Source organism: Cetorhinus maximus, chromosome 3 (genome assembly GCF_964194155.1).
Source record: "Cetorhinus maximus chromosome 3, sCetMax3.hap1.1, whole genome shotgun sequence".
NCBI lineage: Eukaryota > Metazoa > Chordata > Chondrichthyes > Lamniformes > Cetorhinidae > Cetorhinus > Cetorhinus maximus.
Genome location: NC_135881.1, coordinates 89,381,174 through 89,406,456, shown reverse-complemented (window position 1 = coordinate 89,406,456; position 25,283 = coordinate 89,381,174). Strand labels below are relative to the sequence as shown.

At 47.4% G+C, this 25,283-nt stretch overlaps 1 protein-coding gene across 3 annotated transcripts in view; it reads right to left on the bottom strand.

The window, feature by feature from the left end:
- The window catches only part of mocos (molybdenum cofactor sulfurase), a 318,270-nt gene that overhangs the window by 58,312 nt on the left and 234,675 nt on the right, over window positions 1-25,283 (bottom strand). For all 3 annotated transcript variants that reach the window (XM_078538658.1, XM_078538660.1, XM_078538659.1), the window contains one exon: window positions 19,990-20,077. In XM_078538658.1, coding sequence (XP_078394784.1) covers window positions 19,990-20,077 — 88 coding nt within the window. The remainder of the gene's footprint in view (window positions 1-19,989; window positions 20,078-25,283) is intronic.

Below are 25,283 nucleotides of genomic sequence, written 5' to 3'. Positions count from 1 at the left end.
AAGGAGAACTACCCCAGATTCTCCAATCTGTCTATGTAACTGAAGTCCCTTATCCCCGGAACCGTTCTCATCAATCTTCTCTGCACCCTCTCTAAAGCCTTCAAATTGTTTTGAAAGTGCAGTGACTGGAATTGGATACAATCCAGTTGAGGCCAAACCATTAAAAGTTCATCATAACGTGCACTTTATGCCTCTATTTATAAAGCCCAACATTTTCTGTTTTTAATTCAGATTTCCAGCATCCAAAGGCCCAGATTTTCACCACAACAGAGAGTTAGAAAGTCACATAAGTGGCTGAAAGTCATAAGCTCCGCATCCAAAAATGGCAATTCCCATTTTCGCAAGGACGAGAATGGGGACAAACACGTTTTGTGCTTGCATGTTTTAGGGAGGCAGCTGGCCATTTAAATCACCAGCTGCCTCCATTCATGTGGGATTTTGGTAGCCTTGGAGTGTGAAACCTGAAGTTTGCACATGAAACCAGGTAAGAGCAGGTCTGGATTTTTTGGATTCATTGGATAGCCAGAGTTGGAGTGGTAAGGTACCCCTTTGGATCTGGTCCCAGAGCACCTTTGGGGGAGGTCAGGTGTCCTCTAGTGAAGGTCAGGTACCATTTGGGGTAGGCCAGATGTCCTTTGGGGGAGGTAAGGCACCCTTTGGAATTGTTAAAAGTGAGCATGAATATGTGTAAAAGTGCATAAACTCATTAACTGTCAAGTTCATTGGAACTGGCAACAGGCCTGTCAAAATCAACTGTCAAAAGTGTCAAGAAGATCTGTCAAAGGGAACTGTAAAAGTGTCAAAAGAAACTGTCAAAAGCACCTGTCAAGGCATTTAAAACCCTGCCCTTTAAATCTTTGGAAAAAATGTCTGGAGTGCTAGAAGAAAAGCTATTGCTTGCTATTTCACTCTGTCTGTTGACATAAGCATGAGGGCTTTTATTACTGGATTACTGCTGCATGACTGATTTCACATCATCCATTATCACAGTAGGGTGCCTACCATTTCAGTTTGATTGACAGCTACAAGTGGTTATAGACCATTTGAAGGGGGATGATGAATTCCAATGCTTGTTGTTATATGGGATTGTGCACTTGAATGAAATGTGGCTTTAAGTAGTTGAAAGGATGTAAATGTAGTAAATGGGTTTTTATAAATGAGAGTATTTTTTTCAATTTTCTAAGGCCTGAATTTTATCCTCGGTGTGCGCCCTAAGTCGGCGTGGCCGGAAGCAGATGTAAAAGCCGAGATCGCGCTGTAAGTGCAATATTATGCTGGGTGACCAAATTAGGCCCACCCAGCATGAAATACAATTGCTGGTTGTTTTTTCTGTGCACAAAGGTGGGAACGCTTTGGGAGCCGGGTCCAATGGGGAAAAAATGGAAGAGGCAGCTCCTTGAAGGCTGCCAGGAGTTGTGGGGGAGGCTGAAGGAGCTGTTTTGAAGCTATTCAATAAGTGTCCTGGTGTACAGTCATGGCGTCAGCACCTGCTGGTCATGGAAGGTGAGAGGGCAAATCGGGTAGGCATTCTGCCCCCACTTTCTCAGATGAGTGCCTGGGAATGCTGGTCAAAGAGGTCAGTGCCAGGCAGCATACCTTAATGCCCAGGGATGGCAAGAAAAGCCTGCCCTGCCTGACCAAGAAGGCCTGGACAGAGGTTGCTGTCCAGGTGAGTGGGCATGACACAGTGCGTTGCATGTGGCTTCAGGGCCGTAAAAGGTTCAATGATCTTCTGTGGTCAGCAATGGTAAATGCAGAGATGGCATGAACCTGTGCGGAGAAGTATAGTCGGGTGCCTGTTGCTCGAAACATTCAGGGGTCTAAGAGTGTGTACTCTAACTAGCACTGAAGCCTGCCCTGCCAAGGCTGGGATGTCAGCATGAATGGCCTCAGTGCATTGCAGGGTGAAATGTGTCACAGTGACATGGCCCACTTAATGCCAAGGTGGGTGGGGGGGCTGTGGTGGTGGTGGGGAGGGAAACCAGGAAAGGACCTTCAGGGAGATGGAGCAATAGTGAGGTTTTCTATTCTTCCTTGTCAGGACAAGAGCAGTCATAACGCTGCGGAGCGCCACAGAACAGGTGGAGGAGTGCCAAATCTGTGCACCCTCATGAAGCATGAAAGTGATGCATTACAGCTGGAATGCCACCGACCAGCTTGCTCCTCCGGTCGTGGTGAGGCAGGGGTCTCGGATGAAGGTAAGAGTGCAGGTGACAGATGCGTGTGTGGTGGGTACTGGAAACCTAATGGGCTCCGCTCATCAGAAACTGAACTGGTGTAGCCAGAGAGGCCACTGAAGCTCCAATGCAGATGGCACCATGCAGCAGGTCTCCACCGTCTCCTCAGCCTGCCTAGCATGCATAATGATTATGATGATACTGATCTTTTGCCTTCCTCCCGCAGATGCGCCATCCATAGTAGCCGCCGGCGACCCTGAGGATCCTTCACTGAACTCCGAGGAGGACCTCACACCTGCATCAGCGTCACACTGTCTCTTTGAACTGGACATCAGCGCAGATACTCACGCGTCAGTGAGCATTAGTTCTTCGGCTCCCCAGGTAATTGGTGAAGGCACATCACACTCTCATGAGGAGCTGGCAGAGGCAGAGAGGTCCCAGGGAGCCGACACTGAGCAGAGGTGGAGACCAGGACCATGCTGCATCTGAGGCAGATAACAAGACTTGTCCATCAGTCAGCAGATGCTGGATGTCCAGCGAGACATGCGGGGAGAACTGGCAGAGATCCATGAGGGTCTGCGTGCCATGGTCTCTGCCATGAAGAGCATGTGTTCTGTGTTGACCCTTAACGATGAGCGCACAGCCTCCTCCATGGAGAGAGTGGCGCCTCTCATGGAGAGACAGCTTCAGGAGCAAACTCAGAGGTTCCTGTCGGACCTGCAAGCCCTCACACAGGCTATGACCTTAGGAGGTCACTGCCAGTGTGAGAGATAGATGAGGCACCTAGTTTCATTTCAGGTTGCCCATCCATCAATGGTGAGCAGGGAGGTACAATGCTGGCAGACGAGCTGCCTGTCGTCTGGGTGGGCTCCTCTCAGGGCGCTCCAGACGAGGACACCAGCTCCTCCGCCCCTCTGCCAGTGTCCGCTGCATCTGATGATGCCGCGACAACTGAGGAGTGCCCAGCCATGGGGCTGGACGCACCCTCCCAGGTGGAGTCTGCTCAGGCTCTGCAGCCAGAGGACGACTGTAATCAGGTAATCAGGGCCACCAGGACAGCAGAGTCAGCAGGCTGTCTCCAATGCCACTGACAGAGAGTGGGGGACACACCAAGATGCAGCATCCGTAAATGTACGTTGAAGGCACCTTGAGCACAACAGGGGCAAGTCACGGGTGTCATTATTTGTGTTAATTATTTTGACAATTGTGTTAGGGATGGACACTTTGTTTTTTGTATGTTCATGGGAAGTAACATAAGCATTTATTTGACTTAAATGTGCTGAGTTGGTTGGGTGGTTTGAATAGGTTCCAGATGCAACACAGGCTTATAAAAGTATAGTGTTGTGTGGTGCTGGCGCACTGGACTGCGTTCTCACCTATTGATTGTTAGCAAAGGAGGCAGTGCCATTGGCTTGATGAGGCATCGATGTCTTGGATGCCTAGGTGAAGGTTCACTGTATCAAAGCATCCCTGGTGACACTGACTCCATAAAGGCTCCTATCCTCTGCCTCGAGGTCCTCACCCTGTGCCTCCCCTGGCTCTTCCTCTGAGACATCACTTGAGTCATCCTCCCTGCACTGTGGAGCTGCCTTGCTTTCCTCAGCCTCCAGTGGGTCTCCCCTTGACAGAGCCAGGTTGTGCAGGGTGCAGCATGTGATGACTGTGAGGGAGACACGCTCTGGAGGATACTGCAAAGCTCCCCCTGACCAGTCCAGGCGTCTGAAGCACCTCTCCATCACCGCCCTTGTGGAGGCGTGACTCCTGTTGTATCTCTCCTTGGCCTCAGTTCTTGGGTGACAGTGTGGCGTCATCAACCACCTCTTCAAGGGATAGCATTTGCCATCCAGGAGCCATTCATCCACTTATGCAGGAGCCACAAACAGCCTTGGTACCTTTGAGTACCGCAAGATGTAAGCATCGTGTGTGCTCCCAGGGTAACAGGCACAAACTGTGTCCTGTGGTCACAGACGATCTGAACATTCATTGAGTGGAACCCGTTTCTGTTTACGAAAGCTCCTGGCTCATCTGCTGGCGCCTTGATGCCCACGTGAGTACAATCTATTACACCCTGGATGTAGGGTAGCCCAGCCATTGCAGCAAAGCCTCGTGCTCCGTCCGTCTGGCTCACCTCGTCTGTCCGGAAGTGGATGAATGTATGGACACATCTAAAGATAGCATCAGTCACAACCTTGACGCAACTGTGTGCAGCTGTTTGAGAAATGCCACACCCATCCCCCACTGAGCCCTGATAAGAACTGGAGGCATATAGGTTGAGGACAACTGTGACCTTCAAAGCCACCGGCATGGGGTGTCCACCCACACAGTTGGACCTATCCGGACCTATCATGTTATATATTGCTGTCACTGTGTCCCTGGAGAGGTGGAGCCTCCTGCGGCATTGGACCTGGGACATCTGGAGGTAGTTGGAGCACTGCCTGAACATTCTAGTTGCTGGGCAGTGGCCTCTTCAGCGTGTCCTCCCGCCTTGGCCTCCCTGCTGGCCCTGCACCAGCTAAGCCCGTGCCCCTCCTCTTAAAGGTCTGTCCCTGGGACGCTGCCTGTACTCACCTGGCCTCCTCTTCCTCCTCCCCCTCTCTTCCTCTTCAGAGGAGGTTCTACCAGCGGAATACACTATCCCCATTAGACGGGATGCAGAGGACCGGTGCCTTGAAAATGAAGGAGTACTGTGCTGCAACACTCAGGGGATCCTTCCAGGGAAGATGAAGAGCTGAGATGCTGAAAGGCAGGCTTGACAATCAAATGAGATGCAAAGAAACTGTGGGACAACTCTGTATTCACACAGCAATGAACTGGAAATGACGGAGAAAGTGCTGCGGCTCCGGGGGCCTTTTATCCCACCCATGGATGAGGAAATGATTAAAATGTGCAACAAACTAAAAATCACACAGGCAATGTAAAATCTCACTTAATAGGCTTTTTAATGGCCTTAATTGGCCTGCACGCACCCGCTGATCTCAATATTGCAGGCGTATGCGATGAAGTTGGGACGCATGCCCGACGTTATTTTGCGCAATTTTATGTGCGTTCGGGTTGGGCGTGTGCCCAACCTCGGAATGTAAAATTCAGGCCTAAGTGTTTGCAATAGACTCTTAGAACTTTATTTTATCTGCTCTCTGCATGGGTGGCAGGAGTTGGCACTAAGTTGACATGGAGTTTCTAAAGAGCCATGGGGAGTAGGTACAGGGCATGAAGTGGCATGGAGGGTATGTGGGGCCTTCAGATGAAGGGCATGAGGTGGCATGGGTGGGGCATGAGGAGTGTTAGGGAGGGGGGTGAGGGCTAAAGGGACGTTTCATGTTTTATCCTTTTTTTTGTATCTTGGACACAGTGCCAGAGTCCCAAGGCAAGCCGTCAGTAAGCCGGCCTCCCCACCCGACAGCCTCATCAGTTTTTCCGATGCAGCCTGCCCCAACTTCTAATTTAGTTCATCCAATCCGGACCAAAAATCTGACGTCCAGTCAGTCACTTTTAGGAGTAGGGTTCACGGAGCTGGGGATTCTTCAGACTAGGTACCTGACTTGCAGACAAAAATCCGGGCCAAAGTATTTTGCCTTCATAATTTTTTATTGTACTTTCAATTTCTGAAAACGGCAGTACAAGGTTAAGTTTTGCATCATATAGCATATTAGTACTGAGGGCAGATTGATCGATTTTCTTAAACTAATACTAAATGTCCTGCTTTCACATCAGCAATTTTGAACAAATGACTTATCCATTAAGTGCTTTTAGTGCATGCTGGCAAGGAGTGCCAAATTATAAGTATTAATGCTGATTCAGTTATGTGGATAGATTGAAAAGGCTGGGTAGTGTGTTGGAGATCACGGAAAGTAATTGGCAGCATGAAAGAAGATACAGAAATATCGTCAAAAGTAAACTGGTGCAGGCTGAAACTGCAATTTAGCAGTCAAGTGCAGAAGGAAGCTCGGCCTTTGACTTTCTCCAACAGGTGCAAAGTTCTTGGTGTCTGTGCGGATAAGGTCAAAGTCTGCAGGAAACATCCCACGATGACACTACGGGAAAAGGCAGTCAGTCAAGTGGGAGGAGTGAAAGGGAATGTGGTAGTGGTAGGAGACTTAATAGTCAGGGGGATAAATATTCTCTACAGCCATATCTCATCTGCTAGACAAATGTGACAAAAGTTGTGTGCCTGGAATACAACTTTTCTACAGCACTGTTAACAAAGAATTTTAGTTGAAGAGACCAGGGGGTAATGTATTTAAGGGTAGAATCTCACCTATGGTGGGCAGGCTATGCGGGAGTGGGCAGAAGCGGGCGTGGAGCTGATCGCCACCTGCGATTGGCTACGCGCTGCCATTTTATGCAGGCGGGTCAATTAAGGCCCGCCCAGTGTAACGCACGGCCGGTAGGGCTCAGCTACCCTGTACGGGCGGGGGAGGAGGGAGAGTTAGGGCCTGCGCTCTTTTGCGCATGCATGCGAAAGAGCGCAGCAATCTCCCTGAGGCACAGAGCTGCCTCAGGGAGATTAAGTCGATAATAAAACTTTTTTCTAAATATAGTAAAAAATTATTGAAATGTCCCGTCAGTCAAAAAAAGAGCTTGTAGTTTTGTTGCTGGGGAAAAAGTGTTGGTTTTATTACCAATATTGGGTGACCCATTAAAGGCAAGGTTAGTAGAATTGAAAAGAAACTGAGTGAAGTAAATTATTTAATAAATAATCCAGATAGAAGAAAGAAGCCGAGGGTGTGTCATGTAATTATGCTTAAAAAGTACTCTGACAGGGAAGATGACCAAAAGGAGGTATTAGTGGTGGTAGATAAAGAGAAAGAGGTAGAAATGAAGGATTCCGACATTGAATTTCCTCTAATAAAATTGGATAATGAGGGGCTACTTTAAAATGTTAAGTATCGAAGTGATGTGGAGAAGCTATTGCAGTCACACAAAGGTATTTGTGAGGATAAGCCGGGGAGAACAAATTTAGCTACACACGATGCAGATGTGGGTGGTTCAGTTTCGATAAGGCAACATCCTTATGGATTAAATCCAGCAAAATTATCACTGAAAGAAATCAAATTCATGCTTCAAAATGACATCATTGAGGCTAGTTGTAGTAACTGGAGCTTGCCTATTGTGATGGTACCGAAATTGGATGGGACACAAAGGCTGTGTGTGGATTATTGAAAAGTAAACACAGTCACCAAAGTGGATTCATATCCTATTCCACGGTTGGAAGATTGCATTGAGAAAATGGGGCAATCAAAGTTTATCACAAAGATTGACATGCTGAGAGGATATTGGCAAGTACTGTTTTCGGAGAGAGCAAAAGAGATATCAGCTTTTGTAATGCCAGATGGGCTATATCAGTTTAAAGTCATGACATTTGCTATGAAAAAAGCAACAGCAACATTTCAAAGACTGATAAAGTAATTGCAGGATTGAGCAATTGTGCTGTTTATATCGACGACTTGATAGTTTTCAGTCAAACGTGGGAGGAACATTTACAACATCTGAAAGAACTGTTTGATCAACTGCAAGAAGCTAATTGGATGATGAACTTGGGCAGGAATGAATTTTCAAAAGCACAAGTTACATATTTAGGACATACTATTGGACATGGTAAGGTGGCTCCGAGAGATTTGAAGGTAAAAGTCATTGTGAATTTACCCGTGCCTACAACAAAATGAGAAATTTTGAGATTGCTGGATATGAGTAGATTTTACTGTTAATTTGTACCAAATTTTAGCAGTGTCGTTGCTCCATTGACTGAACTACTAAAAAAAGAACAAGCAGTTTCAATGGACACAGGAATATCAGAATCCATTTGACAGTTTGAAAACTGTATTGACTATGACACAAATTTTGGCAGTACCTGATTATGCTAAGCAGTTTAAGTTGGTGATTGATGCAAGTCGTGTAGGTATTGGTGCTGTTCTGATACAAGAAGATGAAACTAGAATCGAGAAACCAATAGGATGCTTTTCACGAAAGCTGAATGTAAATCAGGGATGGTTTTCATCCATTGAAAAGGAGATTCTGTGCCTGGTGTTAGCATTGCAGCATTTTGAGGTTTATGTTGCAAACAATTCGTCAAAAACAATTGTTTATACAGACCACAATCCTTTAAAATTTCTGGACAAGTTTTGAACCTGAAGTGCAAGGCTGTTCAGATGGAGTTTATTACTGCAACCATTTAATTTACAGATTATACACGTGGCTGGACAAGAAAATCTTATTGCAGATGCATTGTTGAGATTTTAAAGTCAAAGGAAATTGGACATTTAAAACCTGGACATTGGACTGAAATGACCTCTGTTGATACAAAGGATTTGTATATATTATGTTAGTGCATGCATCTGGTAATATAATAGTTTGTGTATCTAGATAAGTATAGTAAGTAATGTAAGATGGCTTGAGCAAATGAAGCTGCCTTTTAAAATTATGCCGGTTCATTTTTCCATTAGGATGAAGATATCACGAAACCATAGTATTTTCATAATATTATTGTGTGTTTATGGTTGTCTGTGTGGCTGATTTAATTAGAGTCAGATAGACTGCAAGGTTGAAATTATCAAAAGAAGTTAGGTGTAAAAAGGCATTTGAAATGCTAATGAGTAAACATGGATGAGAGCAGCACGTAGGGTGTGAAGGAAATTTGTATTATAAGATAAGTGGAAATGTGTTTGGATTTCGAAGGGATGGTAGGATGTTTACAACTAACAAGGGAAATAGGGCAAGGTTATTGTGTTTCTTTTTCCCAAAAGAGGCCATATTGACAACATGAAACATTTTTATATTATGGGAAAAGTAAATTTCCGAAGACCTGGAGAACAGTGGAATTTACAAATCAAAGAGAGCAAAAGCATATATAAAGAAGGATGGAAGGCTATGTAGGGGTTGGCTGCTTGAGATCGAAAGGCACACCTTGTGAAGCAGTCCTTGAGGAAAAGCCTCCAGCCAATTTAGCAGAAGTCTGTTGTGTCCAGTAACTGAAGTTGTGTTAAAAGCCTTTGGAATTCCACTGTCGAGTGGGTGCTGTGGTAACCTTGCTGCATTGATTTTATAATTTCAAATCTATTTTGGACTGTTGCCTTAAAGGGGGTGTGTAGTTGGGAGCCTGTTTAATTAAGAATTTTGGGAACTGTTAAGACTAAATAACCGTGTAACTGTAATCTTGTATGTGTTTTTTTTTTGTTAATAAATGTTTTAACTTAATTTTAAAATCTCTAAAGGTCTTAGTAGACTCAATTCTTCTGAATTCAGTGCAAAATACTTCTTGTAATAAATACAAATTGCAAAACCGTTGTGATAGTGTGGCCAAGTTTCCCTTGTGGATCTGGCCCGCCTGGCACATATCGCGTGCCATGTCATAACATAGTGCACAAATGCAAAAAGCAATACAAAAGGTTAATGCAATGTTGTCTTTTATTTCAAGAAGGTTAGAGAAAAGAAAGAAAAAGAAAGGCTTGCACTTATAGCACATTTCACAGGACGTCCCAAAGTTTTTTACAGTTAATTAAGTGTATTTTAAAAAGTATAGATGCTGTTGTCATGTACCAAGTAACACTTCAATTGTATAGAACAAGAGTTAAAAATATAAGGACAATTGCATAAACTTGTATTTTACTCCTTTGGATTGAGATGGTTGAGGGATAATTTACCTGAGGTGTTTAACATGATAAAAGATTTTTATAGAGAAAGTATTTCCTCTGGTGGGGGAATCGAGAACAAGGGGACACAATCTTAAAATTAGGTCTGAGCCTTCAGGAGTGAAATTAAGAAGTGCTTTTCCAAACAAAGAATAGAATGAACATGGAATTCTCTCCCCAAAAAGCTGTGGGAGCTGGGTGAATTTAAATTTTCAAGACTGAAATTGACAGATGTTTATTATGTAAGAGCATTAAGGGACATGGATCAAAATTGGGTAATGGAGTTCAGATCAGCATATCTACTTGAATGTTGAACAGTTTCGAGGGGCGGAATAGCCTGCTCCTGTTCCTTTTGTTAGGAATATATTGTAATACTACATTGGTCCAGATTTTGCTGTCAATATAAGGTTGAAGCTAATGACTGCCACTGTTATTTAATTGTAAATGGTGCAACACATTCAGGCCAGGGCTAGATGGGCAGTCAAACGCCAATACCAAAAATTTGCTGTCCCAGTTGTGTTGTTCTACCATTAGCTTTGTCCAAACACCTGCTGCTCCAAACCAATGCAACCCTTGCTTTAAGAGGTGCAGGCTGACTTTAAGTACTGCAGGCTGGTGTAAGAAATAGGGACCTTTAAGAAACGGTGTTCATTGAGAATTGTCTGGAACGCTCATGGAACTAGCTGGCACAGGATTTAATTCTCTCCCTCTCGCTTTGAAAAAAAACATAAACAATTCTCAGGGGCAGAGCTTTCTGCCTGTTGGGCGGGCGGTGCGGAAACGGGCAGGCATGGACCCAATCTGTGCACCCAATCGGATCCACGCCACCATTTTAGGTGGGCAGGCCAGTTAAGGCCTGCCCGGTGTGACACGCTCCCGGAAGCACTGTTTGCTCCCTTTGTGGGTGGTTGTCTGAGTTGGGAGCGTGCTCTTTCGTGCACGCGCGTGAAAGAGCACAGAAATGTCCCTGAGGCACAGAGCTGCCTCAGAGTGATAAGTTTTAAGGTTAAACAGTTTAATAAAATGGTGAAAAAATTTTCATGACATGTCCCTTCATGTGAAACTGTCACATGAGCTGGGACATGTGCATTAATTTTAATGAAAATTTTTGTGAAAATTTAAAATCATTCATGAAACCTCATCCCGCCCATGGATGAGGTTCCATGAAAAATATGAAAGCCTCCTGGGCTCTTCGCCTGCTCGCCAACTTTAAGGTTGGACAGGCAGCTCAGGTAATTGCTTAAGTGTTTTTAAATGGCCTTAATAGGCCCTTGACTGTTCGGTGGGCGTGCAGCCGACTCGGCTATGCGCCTGCTGAACTGAAAATCTAACGATGCGCAGTGATACCTGACGTCACCCCGCGTCATATTACGCCTCGGCGAGCGGGCCCCGCCCCCGCTTGCCGAGCTGATGATTCTGCCCCAGGAGTCAAGAACCAAGACAAGGTAGAGATAAAGATCACTCCCCGTATTGAGGTCTCTAGACTCTACAAACATTCCTGAGCCAATAGCAGAAAGCCTGCTGGTGCCTTGTGTACCCCAGTGATCTCAAGCCAGGATGACGAAAAGAGGAGGGAGATGACTACCCTGACACCTTGGGTACCTGTGCTGTATAAATTGGTCAGAAAGGTTTGAACAGGTGGTTGACACTGGGTAAGCTACCAACCCTTAGAAATAAGATATATTAACAAGTGTTCAGAGACAAGGGGCACTCGGGGAAAACACCTTCTTCGGATAGAAGATGTACAGGAAAGAGCGAGGATGATGGGAGAAGAGTTCCCTAACACTTCGACTAGAGAGCAGAATGCTGCTATCCCAAGCTTCTGAGATCAACACACTCTATTCCAACCATCCGTCCATCCTCTAGGATCAGTGAACTGCTCTCAACTGTCACGGGTTGTATACTTTCCCTGTCTATTTAGCTAATGCAACATATCTAAACTGTTATTTCTTAATAAACTGCCTTAAAATTACTTACAAATATTCGACTGCCTATCTTAGGTATCTATGGCTCCTGAACCCCAAAATCTTACACTGGTCTCAACTCGTGCCAGCCTCGCATGATTATAACAATAGCTCTAATAATATGAAAGCAATATAACCAATTTTTATGTGTAAAATAGATTTCTTAACTCTTTCTCATTCTGACTCTCTAACACTATAAGAACATAAGAAATAGGAGCAGGAGTAGGCCATTCGGCCCCTCAAGCTTGCCCCGCTATTCAATAAGATAATGGCTGATCTACCCCAGGCCTCAACTCCTCTTTCATGCCATGTCCTCATAGCCCTCAACTCCCCGATATTTCAAAAATCTATCTTAGGGGGCTTGACAGAGTAGTTGTTGAGAAGATGTTTCCACTAGTGGGGGAATCTCGACCTAGGGGTCGTAATTACAGAATAAGGGGACACTAATTTAAAACTGAGATGCAAAGGAATTTCTTCTCTCAGAGGGTAGTGAATGTCTGGAATTCTTTAAATACCTTCAGTGATTTAGCCTCCATAACTCTCTGGGGTGGAGAATTCCAGACATTCACTACCCTCTGAGAGAAGAAATTCCTTCGCATCTCAGTTTTAAATTAGTGTCCCCTTATTCTGTAACTAGGTCCCCGAGTTCGAGATTACCCCACTAATGGAAACATCTTCTCAACATCTACTCTGTCAAGCCCCCTAAGAATCTTATGCATTTCAATAAGATCACCCCTCATCCTTCTAAACTCTGATTAATAAAAGCCTAGCCTGTTTAGCTGTTCTTGATAAGTCAACCCCTACATCCCAGGAATCAGCCTAGTGAATCTCTTTTGAACTGCCTCCAATGCCAGTATATCCTTTCTTAAATAAAGGACCAAAACTGTACACAGTACTCCAGTTGCAGCCTCACCAACACCCTATACAGTTGTAACAACACTTCCCTATTTTAAACTCCAACCTCCCAGCAATACAGGCCAAAATTCAATTTGCCTTCTTAATTACTTGCTGCACCTGCATGCTAACTTTTTGTGTATCATTCACAAGAACACCCAGGTCCCTCTACACTGCATTTTTTTGGAGTATCTCTACATTTAAATAATAGTCTGCCTTTTGATTCTTCCTACCAAAGTGCATGACTTCACAATTCCCTACACTAAACTCCATCTGCCAAGTTTTTGCCCACTCACTCAACCTATCTATATCCCCTTGCAGATTCCTTATGTCCTCATCACAACATGCCCTCCCATCTATTTTTGTATTGTCAGCAAATTTGGATACATTACACTCTGCCCCCTCCTCCAAGTCATTAATATAGATAGTAAATAATTGAGGCCCGAGGACTGATGCTTGTGGCACTCCACTAGTTACATCTTTCCAACCTGAAAAAGATCCATTACTCCCGACTCTCTGCCTTCTGTGTGTTAACCAATCCTCAATTCATGCTAAAACATTACCCCCAATACCGTGTGCTTCTATCTTGTGCAATAACCTTTTATGTGGCACCTTATCAAATGCCTTCTGGAAATCCAAATCCACTACATGTACCGGTTCCCCTTTATGAACTCTGCTTGTTATATCCTCAAAGAACTCTAACTAATTTGTCTAACATGATTTCCCTTTCACAAAACCATGTTGACTCTGTTTGATTCCATTAAGCTTTTCTAAATGTCTTGCATTTCTTCCTTAATAATGGACTCTAACATTTATAGATGATAGACTGACTGGCCTATAGTTTCCTGCATCTTGTCTTCCTCCCTTCTTGAACAGGGGCATCACATTAGCGGTTTTCCAATCTGCTGGGACCCTCCTGGAATCCAGTGAATTCTGAAATATTTCGACCAATGCATCCACCATCTCTGCAGCCACTTCCTTTAAAACCCTTGGATGCAGGCCATCAGGTCCTGACGATTTGCCTTTTGTCCCATTAGTTTGTCAAATGCTTTATCCCTTGTGATAGAGACTGTTATAAGATCTTACCTTCCATTAGCTCTTTGCTTATCTGATATCTTTGGAATGTTTATAATGTCCTCCATCGTGAAGACTGATGCAAAATACTGGTTTAAATTATCTGCCATTTCCCTGTTCCCCGTTATCAATTCCCCAGTCGCATCCTCCAAGGGTCCCATGCTCACTTCAGCCACTCTTTGTTCCTATGTTTTAATATCTAATAGTACTCTCAATTACTGATCCTGCCAGAGTTTGTGGATCAGTAGGAGGGCATCTCACTTACCCCAGACATGTTGCCCTGAGTAAGGCAGTAGATCTGTAAAAATTATTTAAAACAAATTTCAACTCTTCAAGATCTAAGCTGCCTATCTTAACTGGACCATATCAGTATGACTGACATACATCCTTGTGGATGCCTTCACCTGATATATCAACCACCATTAACAAACCGAGATCCATTCATCCTCAGCGACAGGAACTCTTAACTTATGAATTTCCTAACCATGGCCATCATTTGCCTTGTTCCTCACTGGGCCTCTGCTGTTTTCCTGCAGGGTTTCCTGGTCTCGTGCTGAAGCTACAAGAGGAGACAGTGGAGACCATGAGAAATTTCAATCTCATTTGAACAGGGTAGAGGCCATGCACAGATCAGAAAGACCTTGGTACGCATGGGCTGATTGCTGCAATATCCTTGAATGGAGACCTGTGTCGCAGGTCACTGAAAATATTTACTGGTGTTCCAGATATGGGGGTCAAACCAGTCAATCATTGTATCATTTAGATAAAAGCAAAATACTGCGGATGCTGGAAATCTAGAACAAAAACAAAAATACCTGGAAAAACTCAGCAGGTCTGACAGCATCTGTGGAGAGGGATGCAGTTGATGTTTCGAGTCCGTATGACCCTTCATCATTTAAATTATGTTTGATTGTGTGGAAAATGCCTTTGTGAATTCTCTGAATGACTGACCTTTCTAATGTTATTAGATACCTTGGGACATTTTATTATGCTGAAGGGGCTACATAAATATCAAAGTTGTTGATATGATAAATATGGGATGAATTTTCCTTTCCTGTGCACTTGCAAAATCTTTAGTTCCCAAGCACAAAGGAAAGAAAGTTGGAGATCTGTGACATCAGGTCTCAACTCTTTACATGCCTAGGATTTCCTGAGGATTCTCTGAGTGGACATTGAGTTAATGTACCCAGGGCAGGCATCATCAAGGGGCAGTTATGTAACTGAGCAAGTAGAACCCTAATTGGATTTTCCACCTCATCATTCTCTTTGTTAATTGAGTATCCAAACAGAGGCACATGAATGATGTCGATAGTGTCCCTTCAATTTGACTACTCTCAAACTGGAGGTAAATAGCACTTTTTCTTTAATTGGTTCCAGGTTGGGGCTGGCGGCCTGCTTGCTGCTATTTTTAGATGCACAGCTGTCAGCCATTACTGCTGTCACAGGCCTCTCTAAAATCCTTTCGTAATTTTGAAATCTCCTTGTTCCAGTATAAGACGCCCACTTTTGACCCTTTCTTCATCATATAATAAATAGGCCAGAATCTTACGTTTGAGGGTCGGGCACGTGCTCGACCCAACCGAACGTAAAATATCAAATGACATCGGACGTGCTTTCCGATGTCATTGCGCATGCGCTCAATTTTGCAGTTCGCACGCGCATGCGCAAATTGGATCTGCGCCCGCCGGTATTTAAAGGGCCAATTAAGGCCATTAACAAGCTAATAGGCAGCGATTTTACACTGCCCATGTGATTTTTAGCTTGTCGCACAGGCAAAACGGGTGGGTGGAAATTACGTTTTAATCATTTCCTCATCCACAGGTGGATCTACGACCCCCGGAGCAGCAGCACTTTCTCTGTCAGTGCCAGTTCGTTGCTGTGTGAGTACAGAGTTGTCCCACAGTTTCTTTGCATCTCATTTGATTGTCAAGCCTGTCTTTCAGCTCTCAGGTCTTCATCTTCCCTCGAAGGTTCCTCTGAGTATTGCAGCACAGTGCTCCTTCATTTTCAAGGCACTGCTCCTCTGCATCCCAATTAATGGGATAATATATTCCGCTGGTGGAATCTCCTCTGAAGAGGAAGAGAAGGGGAGGAGGGAGAGGAGGCCAGGTGAGCGCAGATAGCGTCCCAGTGACAGGCCTTTAAGAGGAGAGACATGGGCTCACTTGGTGCAGGGCCAGCAGGGAGGCCTAGGCGGGAGGGCAAGCTGAAGACACCACTACCCAGCTGCTAGAGTGCTCAGGCAGCTCTCCAACTACCTCCAGGTATCCGAGGTCCAGTGCCGCAGGAGGCTCCACCTCTCCAAGGACACAGTGACAGCAATATGTCATATGATCTGTCCAGAAATCGCCTCCAACTGCGTGGGCGGACATCCCATGCTGGTGGCTTTGGAGGTCACAGCGGCCCTCAATTTCTATGCCTCCGGTTCTTTTCAGGGCTCAGTGGGGGATCTGTCCAGCGTTTCTCAATCAGCTGCGCACAGTTGCGTCAAGCTCGTAACTGATGCTTCTTTAGACATCTCTGCACTTTCATCCACTTCTGAACAGACAAGGCGTGCCAAGCAGGGACAGCACAAGGCTTCGCTGAGATGGCTGGGTTCCCCAGCATCCAGGGTTAACAGATTGCACTCACGTGGCCATCAAGGCGCCAAGAATGGAGGCCAAGGAGAGATGCAACAGGAGCCATGCCTCCACAAGGACGGTGGTGGAGAGGACCATCGGGCTGCTGAAGATGCGATTCAGATGCCTGGACCAATCAGGGGGAGCATTGCAGCATCCTCCAGATTGAGTCTCCCTCACAGTTGTTGCATGCTGTGCCCTGCACAACCTGGATCTGTCAAGGGAGGACCCACTGGAGGTTGAGGAAAGTGAGGCTCCACAGGGCAAGGAGGATGACTCAAGTGATGGTTCAGAGGAAAAGCCTGGGGAGGCACAGTGTGAGGACCTCAAGGCAAAGGACAGGAACCTTCATGGAGGCAGGGACACCAGGGATGCTTTGATCCAGTATAGCATCAGCTAGGCATCCAAGGCATCAAAGCCTCATCAAGCCAATGGCACTGTCTCCTTTGCTAACAATCAATAAATGAGAACCCAACCCAGTGCGCCAGCACCACACAACACTATACTTTTATAAGCCTGTGTTGCATCTGGCACCTATTCATGCCATCCAGCCAACATAGCCCATTTAAGTCAAATGTGTTTATGTTACTTCCCATGAACATACAATGAACAAACAGTGCGTCCATTCCTAACACAAACATCAAAATAATTAATGCATGTAACCTGTGACACACCCCTGTTCTGCTCAAGGTGCCTTCAAGTTACATCTGCATTTTGGTGCCCCCACCTACCCCCCCGCACCCCAACTTGCTGTCAGTGGCATTGGAGGCAGCCTGCTGATTCTGCAGATGAGGCAGCCACTGGCAGAGGGGTGGAGCAGCTGATGCCCTCATCCGCAGCACCCTGAGAGGAGCCCACACAGACGACAGGCAGCTCATCTGCCAGTGTGAGGTGCATTTGCACCTCCCTGCTCACCATTGATGGACGGGGACCTAACAGAGAGACTAGGTTGCTCATCCAACTCTCACACTGGCAGTGACCTCCAGTCACTGTGACCTAAGGTCATAGCCTGTGTGAGGGCTTGCAGGTCCCAGTGCAACCCCAAGAACCCCTGAGTCTGCTCCTAAAGCTGCCTCTCCATGAGAGTCGCCACTCTCTCAATGGAGGAGGCTGTGCGCTCCAATGTTAAGGGTCAATGCAGAACGCACGCTCTGCATGGACTCCTCCATGATGGAGACCACGGCACGCAGACCCTCATGGATCTCCGCCAGATCTCCCCACGCATCCTGCTGGACATCTAGCATCTGCCACCTGATGGACGACTCCAGAGGCTCGTCATCTGTCTCGGGCGCAGCATGGTCCTGGTCTCCAGCTGTGCTCCCACTGTCAGCTCCCTGGGACCTTTCTGTCTCTGCCAGGCCCTCATGCGAGTGTGATGTGTCCTCACCACTGTGCATTACCCATGGAGCCGAATAACTAATGCCCACCGACTTGTGAGTGTCTGTGCTGATGCCTGATTCAGAGAGACGGTTTGATGCTGGTGCAGATGTGATGCCTTCCTCAGAGCTCAATGGCAGGTCCTCAGGGTCGCCGGTGGCTCCTGTGGATGGCGCATATGCGGGAGGAAGGCAAAAGATCAGTACGTTCAATCATCATAGTCACTATGCATGCTAGGTGGGCTGAGGAAACGGTGGAAACCTGCTACATGGTGCCATCTGCATTGGAGCTTCAATGGGCTCTCTGGCTACGACAGTTCAGTTTCTGATGAGAGGAGCCTGTTATGTTTCCAGTACCCATGGCACATGCATCTGTTACCCGCACTCTTACCTTCATCCGAGACCCCCGCCTGACCACGACCGGAGGAGCGGCCTGGCTGGTGGCATTCCAGTTGCAGTGCATCACTTTCATGCTTTGTGAGATGCACAGATTTGGCACTCCTCCACCTGTTCTGCGGCACTCCGCAGGATTCTGACTGCTCTTCTCCTGACAGGGAAAAATAGAAAACCTCATTATTGATCCATCTCCCTGAAGGTCCTTTCCTGGTTCCCCTCCCCTGCCACCTATCCGAAGATTAGGTGGGCCGTGTCACTGTAGCACATCTCGCCCTCCAACGCACTGACGCCAGTCGTGCTGAAATCCCAGCCTTGGCAGGGCAGGCTTCAGTGTCAGTTGGGATACAAACTCTTAGACCCCGGAACATTCTGAGCAACTGGTCCCTGACTAAACTTCTCCGCACAGGTCCATGCCATTTTTGTACTTACCTTGCTGACTGCAGAAGATCATTGAACCTTTTGCGGCACTGAAGCCACGTGCGGTGCGCCATGTCCACTGACCTGGGCAGCAACCTCTGTCCAGGTCTTCTTGGTTTAGTGGGGCAGCCTTCTCTTGCTGTCCCTGAGCATTAAGATATGCCGCCTGGCAGTGACCTCCTCGACCAGCACTCCCAAGTATTCATCTGAGAAATTGGGCGGGGGGGGGGTGGAGCAGAGTGACCGCCCGACTTGCCCTCCCACCTTCCATGACTACCAGGTGTTAAGGATATGACTGTACACCAGGGCACTTCTTGGATAGCTTCAAAACAGCTCCCTCAGCCTCCTCCACAACTCCTGGCATCCTTCAGGGAGCTGCATCTTCTGTTTTTGAACACCCCGCTGTGTCCCCATTGGACCCGGTCCCTGACACATTCCCACCCTCGCGCACAGAAAACCAACTGGCCGTACATTTCATGCTGTGCAGGCCTTAATTGGCTACATAGCTTAATATCGCATTTGCATCGTGATCTCGGCTGGAGCGGGTTTTACATCCACTTCGGGCTGCACTGACTTTGTTCGCATCCTGAGGGTAAAATTCAGGTCATAATTCCAGTGAATTTTTGGCGTACCCTTTTCAAAAAGGTATACTGGATTGCCTAGGACTGCACAGAAAATAATGTCTTATACAGAAACATTTATACTTATCACTTCCTTGATTTCGTATTCAATGTCCCTACAATTAAAATCCAGAGTTCCATTTATCTGGTATTTTCTACTTGCATTCTCAGTTTTAAAGATCTATTTGCCTGTACCCTTAGATCTTTCTGACGTCATCCACCCCCCCCACCCCAGGATGAAAAACAGTAAAAACTCGGAAATAAGAATACAAGTCCTAACTGGTTTTGTATACCTTAAAATGGAACACCAGTAAAAACTGGGTAATAAGACTTTTGGTCCAAACCGTTTTCTCCTTCTGGGCCCCCACCCACTCCACCCCACCCACAGAATTTAGGGCACTGTTTCACTGTTTTTGTTTCAAAATGTACTACTCTACATCTCTCTGAACTGGAATGCATCTGTCACCTACCTGCCCACTTCACTAACCACTCTATGTCGTCCCACAGTGTCTTGCATTTTTCACAGTTGGATATGCCTCCAATTTGGTATCATCGGCAAACTTCATCTTGTGCCTATGTCCAAACCATTTATATAATTAGAAAATAAACAGAGATCCTAGTACTGAGCACCAAAAAGGCCTTCTTCATTTTCTTTAAAGGAGCTTACATTGTGCTGTATCAAATTTTAATTTGTTGCCTCCAGTTCAATTAATTCAACAGCAGTTCAACTTCATTTCTCCATTGCATCTATTCAGGCCTGGTTGTGAAAGCACATGGTGTAAAAGCAACAAGCAATAACACATTTGTAAGCTTGTCTCAGATACTCACCTGTCTCCACAGACTTTGGTTTGACAGAATTGAAGTGGAAATTGTTTTCCATCTCCTTCTTCTAAAGGCATAATTATGGGATCCATTCCTGAGGGATTGAAATAAACTAACCATTAGCGTTTTAGTAAGTCAGAAAGAATCTTGCAGTCACTCTGAATGCACTCTTGGCACTGCCTCTGGATTATGGGCGGGATTTTCCGTGCTTGCTGGCGTCGGGCGTGATCAGTGGCGTAAGCGGACAATATGGCACGATTGGTTTCACGACAGCATGAAACCAGTTCACGGTCGTCCACTTAGCCCGCCAATGGTGCACCACATTTCCCGCCATCGGAAGTTGGGAACCTCATTGTCATACATCAGCATGTCATTATCAGGCCAGCCCGTTGGAATAGTCCGTGTTTCACAACAGCACATAAGCGATGTGCACTTGGCAGCCTGCATTTTGAGGGGAACGTGGAGGTGAGTACATAGTAACATTGTGCAGAGCTCGCCAGGATCGCCTGTTGGACAAGCTTGAGGGGCGCCGGGGGGTTCAGGGTTAAGGGCAGCCCTGCCATTGAGGCGATGTGTGAGGTTGCGGTGGGGGGGGGGGGGGGGTGGGTGGCAAGCACAGGCCTGCCATTGAGGCGACTTGTGAGTGGGGGTGCAAGCGCAGCCCTGCCATTGAGGCATCTTGTGGGGGGTGGGGGCCAAGTGCCTGCCATTGAATATAGCGCACAAGCATTCGGGGTTGGGGGTAGGGTGGGTGAGGGAAGTGGCCATGCATTAGGGAAACGTGGTATAAAGTGACCATACCTCTGCAACTCAGACAGTTTAGGTGCAGCCACATTGATATGATTGGAGTCAGGCTTCTAATTCATCTGTCTACTCAAGCAATGCAGAGGCATCAGAGTGCCGCCAAAACTTTTCCCACCCAGCACAGACTGCAAAGTCATGAGCATTTTAGTGGACAGCAGAACAGTTGGACAACTGCATGTGAGGTACAATCTCCTTGCTAAAGCTGGCCATGGAGCAGTCACTGCTGGAGGCACTCACAGCCTCTTGCAATGTCAGCATCCTGGTTTGGACCAGTCTCCGCCATGGTTCAAGCTAACAATGCAGCCTTGCAGTGCAGATTAAGAGAATGCCTGCACCTGAGCTGAGAGCACAGCATGCAGATCAATGGACAAATCTGCCGCCAATTGGTTAGGTGGACTGGGGTGGGTGTGGTGGGGTTTTGGGCAGCCAGGCAGCGCACTAATCTCTGGCCATCCAAGTGGTGGCCAGCACTCTCTGGGAATTGTTAAGGGGTCTGCACACTTAACCAGGACAGGTTCTTTCATCCTGCAGGAGGAATACATCAGGACCATGAAGCCTGGTGAATTAGCTGCATATCTGATAGCCTACAGAGTGCGAAGATGACAGAAGAGAGAGCGACTGAGGCTCCTGGCTGTGCAGAGGCAGAAGCAGCAACCTCAGGAAGAAGGGATGGCTGGGGCTCCCGCACATGCCACCGAAGAGCCACAACGAGCCGTCGCCTAGCAACACCCAGGATCTATAGACGCCGCCTTTCATTCCTGCAGATGACTGAGAACCAGTGTTGCTGGAGACTGTGCATGTCTAGGGAACTGGTTGGTCACATCTGCCAGCTACTGCAGGATTTGGCACCACTGGGACATGAAGGGCATCCACTGCCAGTATCTGTGAAAGTGATGGTGGCGCTCAATTTCTATGCCAGTGGCTCCTTTCAGAGCTCCACAGGTGACCTCTGTGGGATCTCACAAGCCTCCACCCACAAATATATCCATGAGGTCAAGGATGCCATCTTTGCAAGGGCACACAACTTTGTGCATTTCACCTGGGACCAGGACAGCCAGGATGCAAGAGTGATTGGATTCGCCCAGATCTCGGTTTTCGCACAGGTGCAGGGTGTGATTGACTGCACTCATGTGGCGCTCAGATCTCTATCGCAACACAGGGTGGGCTACATCAACTGCAAGGGGTTCCAGTTGCTGAATGTGCAGCTGGTGTGCAACCACCAGAAACACATCCTGCAGGTGTGCGCACAGCTTCCAGGAAGTCATCGAGTTATAGAGGTCTACAGCACAGAAAAAGGCCCTTCGGCCCATTGAGTTTGCACCGGTCAAACAAGTACCTAACTATTCTAATCCCATTTTCCAGCACAAGGCCCATAGCCTTGCATGCCGTGGCATTGCAAGTGTACATCCAAATACTTCTTAAATGTTATGAGGGCTTCTGCCTCTACCACCCTTTCAGGCAGTGAGTTCCAGATTCCCACCACCCTCTGGGTGAAAAAAATTCTTCCTCACATCCCCTCTAAGCCTCCTGCCCCTTACCTTAAATATATGCCCCCTGGTTATTGATCCCTTCACCAAGGGGAAAAGTTCCTTCCTGTCTACCCTATCTATGCCCCTCATAATTTTATACGTCTCAATCTTGTACCCCCTCAATCTCCCCGCTTCAGGGAAAATAACCCCAGTCTATCCAATCTCTCCTCATAACTAAAACTGTCCAGCCCAGGCAACATCCTGGTAAATCTCCTCTGCACTCTCTCTAGTGCAATCACATCCTTCCTATAATGTGGATTCCAGAACTGCACGCAATTCTCTAGCTGTGGCCTAACCAGCGTTTTATACAGTTCCAGCAAGTGTACACGACCCCTACATCCTCAGTTGGTCACAGATCCCTGGAGTCTTCCAGGGTCCACAGAAGTTGCAGAGATGGCTCCTCGGGGACAAGGGCTACCCGTAGAGGCCGTGGCTGATGACACCCGTGCGATGGCCTCAGACTGCAGCAGAATGTTGATATAATGAGGCTCATGCTGCAGCTCGCAAGTTGGTGGAGCAGACCCTCGGGATGCTGAAGACGAGGTTCCGGTGCCTGGACCGGTCTGGTGGAGCCTTGCAATATAGTCCACAGGGGGTGTCATGCGTCGTCATTGTCTGCTGCGCCCTTTACAACCTGGCGCTGAAAAGGGAAGATGAGCTGGCTGAGGAGGAGATGAAGGAGCTGCACCAATGAGGAGGACGCCAATGGGGGGTGAGGGTGACGAGGTCCTCAGAGGTCACAATGATGGGGATGAGGCCCTCGCACTGGCTAGATGAGGCAGGCGCAATCTAGCTGCTAGATTTGTGGAGGATGATGACGACATGCAGTGAGGTGACTCCATAAATCTTCACTTAGCCTCTGAGAATGTCTGACTCGTGTCTGGCCAAGGGCAGCTCGCTTGCACTCTGTGATCAGGGTCATATCATAGAGACACTGCCATGAAACTTTAGAAGCGTCTGATCCTTTGTCCGCCTTCGGCAACTGAGCCCTTCAGGGGCACAACATCAGTGGTCACAGATGTTGAAGAGATGGGGGCCAGCCCCACCTTAAAGGTGCTGAGAGCACAGAGAGTGTGAGAGAACTCTGTGGTGTCTGCTCACTAAATTCTGGCAGCAATGACAAGCACTGTCGAGGTGCAGGCATCAGTAATGTTTCCAAGGAGTGTGAGGCCAGACTTTGGTCCGAAGGCTGCACAGAGCACAGGGAATAGGCCCTGGACTGAGACACCTGCCTTTATCTTGTGCAGAAAGGTTTCACATCTGAGTGACAAGAACACTACTCATCAGAACAAGGAGCCATAGGCAGGGAGATATTCTTGGGAGTTTACTGACAATAGTGAACAGTATATACAAGTGATTAACACCCATGCCCAGCCTGTGCAACTAATTCTCCTTAACTTTCCTAACCCTGCCGCTACATCTTGGTGCTCCTTGGACATCCACAGTGGAGGTGGAGGCAGCCTGCTGACTGTGACGCCTTGTCTGTGATGACCTTGGTGGGCGTCCTCTGGAGGGCCGAGACTTGGAGGCCCCGGCCTGCTTTTTGGGGTCCTGCTGTGTGGCAGTGGCACCCTCTCGGCCTGTGGAGCTGGAGCTGCTGAGGTCACAGGGAGAGGGGAGTCGGTAAAGCTGGACACTCTTGGAGTCACCTGGATGGATGGGCCTGGGGGCCCCAGGCTGACTCCTTGAGGAGCAGGGGTAGCTGGAGTGAGATCGAGCTGCCTGGCACCCCTCTCACATACACATTGTTAGAGGCCAGCTATGGTATCAGCGATGGAGTTGAGCCTGTGCAGCAGTGCAGGAGCAAAGTCCTGGACCAAGATCTCCATGGCAGCCGCCATCCTGCCAGTGTTGACCTTGGTGAGTTGGCATGCCGGCGCTATCACTTCAGAGTGAAGGCAGACGGACTCCTCCATTGTGTCTTGCAAGCTAAGGAGTGCAGTGGATATCCCTTCCTGATGTTCCCAAGCTTGCCTTTGCAGCTCCAGCAAATGTGACATGACCAAGTCCAGAGGCTCGTCATCTGGCTCGCATTCAGCAACTTTTTGGCCTCCAGCTGTCCTCCAAGTGCCGCCCATGCCCTGCTGCTGCCTGTTGTGAATCAGCCAGTGCGATGTACTCACCAGATTGTGATCCCGAGGCTATTCTAAAGCTAGATCCCAACAAGGTGTATGTCTCTGCGCTGGTGGAAGGTGTGGGTGGCTCTGTGACGGGACTTTAAGGAGGGTGCCTCCAGATTCCTCTTCAGAAGTTCCTTCGGGGCTTGATTGGAGGCCCTGGGTCATGAGCTCCATCAGCTGTTTCCAAATGTGCCTGTGAAAGCAAGGGGAGCTAATTTGTGCATGGCAGTGGCCTGTGAAACAGAACACATCACTCACAGTATGGTTGTCTGATGTATGTTGCACTGCTGGATCCTCACTTGGTAGAGCACTGCCATACTCACCGTCAGCACAGGAACGGTCCAGATCCTCGCCGGCCAGCTGGATGGCTCTGTTTTCAAAGTCCACGAGGACCTTGATTTCGGGTATTCTGCCACCGGTCAGTGACCTCTCCCTCTTGTTGTGTGCCAGCTTGTCCTGCATGAGTAGAGATGGAGAAAGTGTAAGCAGGGCGCCTGCCAGGCCAGATGGTAAGTACGCCTGGCCTGTGTGGATGGAGATTGGTCCCATGGATGGGATGAGGACAATGACGGTGAGTGTGAGAGAGTGAATGGTGATGTCCCTTGGACTGGCAGTGAGTGAGATCACTGTAGATGTGTGATGGATTAGTGAGTGTGTGAGTTGAAAGTGATGAGAAGAGTGAATTATCCTGGCAGAATGGAGGAGATCATTCATCTTCTTGCGGCACTAGGTGGCTGTCCTCTTTTGAAGGGCATTGGCACTGACCATCACTGCCCAAGCCGGGTTGGTGCTGTTGCTGCCCATCCTGCAACAAGAGCAGGGGTAGAGGAAATCCCAGTGGGCCTCC